Source organism: Salmo salar, chromosome 03, assembly GCF_965601325.2.
Source record: "Salmo salar chromosome 03, fSalSal1, whole genome shotgun sequence".
In the NCBI taxonomy this organism is placed as follows: Eukaryota; Metazoa; Chordata; class Actinopteri; order Salmoniformes; family Salmonidae; genus Salmo; species Salmo salar.
The window spans coordinates 89,791,288-89,794,958 of record NC_138293.1 but is presented as its reverse complement, the minus strand read 5'-3'; the positions used below and the strand labels follow the sequence as shown (position 1 = coordinate 89,794,958).

Below are 3,671 nucleotides of genomic sequence, written 5' to 3'. Positions count from 1 at the left end.
CATATCAATTATACATTTCTAGACAAACTGGAATAACATGGTTTGTCATAGGCTATGGCTTAGTTCATGAGTTATTTTGTGGTGGTTTGTAGGTGTGGAGTTATTTTAGTGGGTTATACTGTATATTCAATCAATCAATTCATCTTTCCATCTACCTAATTTTTCAGCTATAACCAGTCACTACCATTATTACTGCAGTCACTACCACTACTGTAACTTATTTCACAACCATAAATAATTTAAAGACAAACTAGCAAGCACACACATTTTCTTAAGACATTTATTATTTTCTACTTTTCTATTTGGTACTATTTTTCCTTTGGAATAGAAGTGGTCACTCCTTGATGGTTTGCGCGATGCGTTTTACGTAAAGAATCACGGACTCGATGCAGCCAATCACTGCTGAGAGCGCGTTGATCGACACAACAGAAAATGTCGGAAAGCAGCGCGGAAATCACATTCAAAAAGGTAAGAGAAAGTTGCCAAAATACTATTCATTGTTCTATGTTGTGAGTCACATCATTTCGACTAAAGCAAGATCACAACCCTCATTTTGTAACTAAAGAAAGATCACAACCCTCATTTTCAAGTTAGACTGAGCGGACTGTATGGAGCAAATTCAGCGGGGTAGCTAGCTAGATTATCAGCCTACTGGATACTTTTGACAACAATGGCAGTTGTTTTTGGAAGCAATTCACTACAGTAACTTTAATGTACTGTTGTCGAACATGGTGTTATTCAGAATCATTGGTTTTTTCTTTCTTTTTAGGAGACGGTAAGCAAACTCCTGTCAAGCTTCTTCAAGGAGGAGAAAACTAAAGGTGATTTGCTTGCAATTGGAGTTGTTTATGGAGCTATCCTGGAAAAGATTTGGACCTGATCATGTTTAGTCAAATGAAGCAACAGTTGTAGGCTGTTAGCAAAGTCATCGCCGTTTGACCTTTTGTTTCTTTGTTTTTCTCAAGTCGGTGCCGATGCTGTCCTCCTTATGGCAGAGATGCTACATGTGTTTGTTCAAGGTAAGTTCAAACGATTGATTGTGTCTGTAATGTACATGGAAATCAATGGAGGTATTTATACAGACTGAGATAATGGTGTTTATATAACTTCAATATGAGATGAAGATATCAGGGCCAGGATTTGTAAAGCTTCTTAGAGTAGGAATACTGATCTAGGATCAGATGTGTCCCCCTATCCATATAATCGTATTCATTATGATCTAAAATGCTGAATGCAAAACTGTGCCTAGATCAGCAGTCTTTACTCCGAGTTGCTTTAGGAATACAGACCCTGACTCTTTATTTCTCAGAAGCTGCGCAAAGAACGATAAAACAGGCTGAGGCAGAGGACTGTGACAGAATTGACATAGAACACTTTGAGAAGATCCTGCCTCAACTGGTGTGTAAATATACCCATGTATTCTATTTAATATCCTCTCCTATTATTATCAAGGAATGACCATATAAGAATCAAGTCATAACATATTTCATTTATTCCCCAGCTGTTGGATTTCTAGTATGACTTCAGGCCAGAAGATGGCGCCAGAGAGCTATCCAGTCCTCCATTCAGAATTCGAGAGATTGACCAACTCTTGGAGGACAATGGAAGTAAAGAAAAAGGCTTCTGTTTTGTTTGTAAAAGTAAAGAAGCACTTTATGTACTTACATTGCCCTCCAAGAGTGGCTGAATCTCCTCTCTACTTTTTAATTCATGCACCTTGGTTGGAGAGAGGAAGGGGCAGTGCTCCCTTCCCCCAGTCCTCCATTCAGCCCATGTAGGATATTATATTCTAATTAGTCCTTTGAGTTACATTGCACACGGTCTCTAATGAACGCTGTACATTTTGTTCTGTGGTTTTGCCTCAGTTTGTTGTTTGAAACGATTTGAAACCATTGTTAACTAATAAAAGTTGTGTGCTTTTGTTTATTACATCGGTCTGTGACACCTATTTTCTGGGGGAAACGTGTATTGTAAACCTAAAAGTGCTTTATTGTAATCAGTTGTGTGATAGGAAGTCACATCTAGTACTCCAGCAGCATTGGGGGACGATCTCGTGTTTGACAATAAAACATATACAGTGACCTTATTGGGACAGCACTTTGGATTTGAAATGATACAATCACTATGAGGTTAAGTTGCAGACGGCCGCTTTAATTTGAGAGTATTTTCATTCATATCAGGTGAACCGCTTTGAAATTAGTGGGGGTTTTGTACATAGCTCCCCCTTTTGTAGGGGACCAAAAGTATTGGGACAAATTCAGTTGTGTATTAAAGTAGTCAAAAGTTTAGTATTTTGTCCCATATTCCTAGCACTCAATGACTACATCAAGCTTGTGACTCAAACTTGTTGGATGCATTTGCTGTTAGTTTTGGTTGTGTTTCAGATTCATTTTCTGCCCAATAGAAATTAATGGTAAATAATGCACTGTGTCAATTTGGTATCACTTTTATTGTAAATAAGAATAGAATGTTCCTAACACTTCAACATGATTATGGATGTGACCATGATTATGGATGGCCCTGAATGAATCGTGAGTAATGATGAGGTTAAAGTGCAGACTGTCAGCTTTAATTTGAGGGTATTTTCCACATGTGGATGATACCATGATTACGTATGGTCCTGAATTAATCATGAATAATGATGAGTGAGAAAGTTAGACGCACAAATATCATACCCCTAACAAATGCTAACAATAATAATACAATAATGGGAGGTTAGCACTTTTCTTTGGGGGGGGGGGGGGGGGGTTATGATATTTGTGCAACTTTCTCACTCATTATTCATGATTAATTCAGGACGATCTGTAATCATGCTATCGTCCACATTGATGTGGAAAATACCCTCAATTTAAAGCTGACAGTCTGCACTTTAACCTCATAGTCATTGTATCATTTCAAATTCAGAGTGCTGGAGTACAAAGCCAAAACAACAACAAATGTGTCCCAATAATTACGGAGTGCACTGAATATGTTTATATATATTTAATACAATAGAAACAGAAACCAGGGGCCATGTTCAGGACTAAGAAACATTACAGAACATTTAGAAATTGTGTGGAACAGATATGATTGTCTTATGCATTAAGGTCATTGTTTGTACATTGCCTATCAATTGACTTCAGATGATCTTAGCCCTAAAGATGATCTTTATGTTTTTGGGAACCTGCACCCCAGAAAGTTTTGCATAAATGAATACACCCCAGTAGTGCAGTCCTCACTCTTTTATACAGCCCACCTGTGTCTGGCTCTGCAACAACAGGTGCTTGCAGCATGCTCTCTCTGGCTGGCTTCACCCACCACTCCACCCCCCATCAAAGGCTCCTGGAGCAGTTGGAAGCAATTAGAGTAATAAGGGGAGCAGCCAGGCCCTTGGATGATGACAAGTGGCAGGAAAAAAGGAGTACCCCCTCCGGACACTTTGAAGTTCCTCTTCTGCTGTCCTGCGATGTTTAGTTAGGAGGGGAGGGGAGGAAAGGGACTTCGAGGTACAGGCCAGGGGAAAGTTGAATGGAGTGTGCATGCATGAGTGTGTGTTTTTGTCTCTGTGTGTGTGTCAGCCAAACCGTTGCAGAGACCACACGCGTAGATCTTCCATTTGAAAAGAAGAAGCAAAACAGAAGGAATTGGAACATGGCCCACAGGGGAAGAGCAGGGTGTAATTGTGATGGTAA

The 3,671-nt window shown here is 39.4% G+C and overlaps 1 protein-coding gene across 1 annotated transcript; it reads left to right on the top strand.

Annotated features, from left to right (window-relative positions):
- The first annotated feature begins 375 nt into the window (after positions 1-375).
- LOC106606447 (centromere protein X) lies at positions 376-1,929 on the top strand. Its single transcript, XM_014202657.1, has 5 exons — positions 376-468; positions 770-821; positions 966-1,019; positions 1,310-1,398; positions 1,502-1,929. The coding sequence occupies exons 1-5, from the start codon at positions 433-435 to the stop codon at positions 1,514-1,516; spliced, it is 246 nt and encodes an 81-aa protein (XP_014058132.1). The 5' UTR covers positions 376-432; the 3' UTR covers positions 1,517-1,929.
- Positions 1,930-3,671: the final 1,742 nt, after the last annotated feature.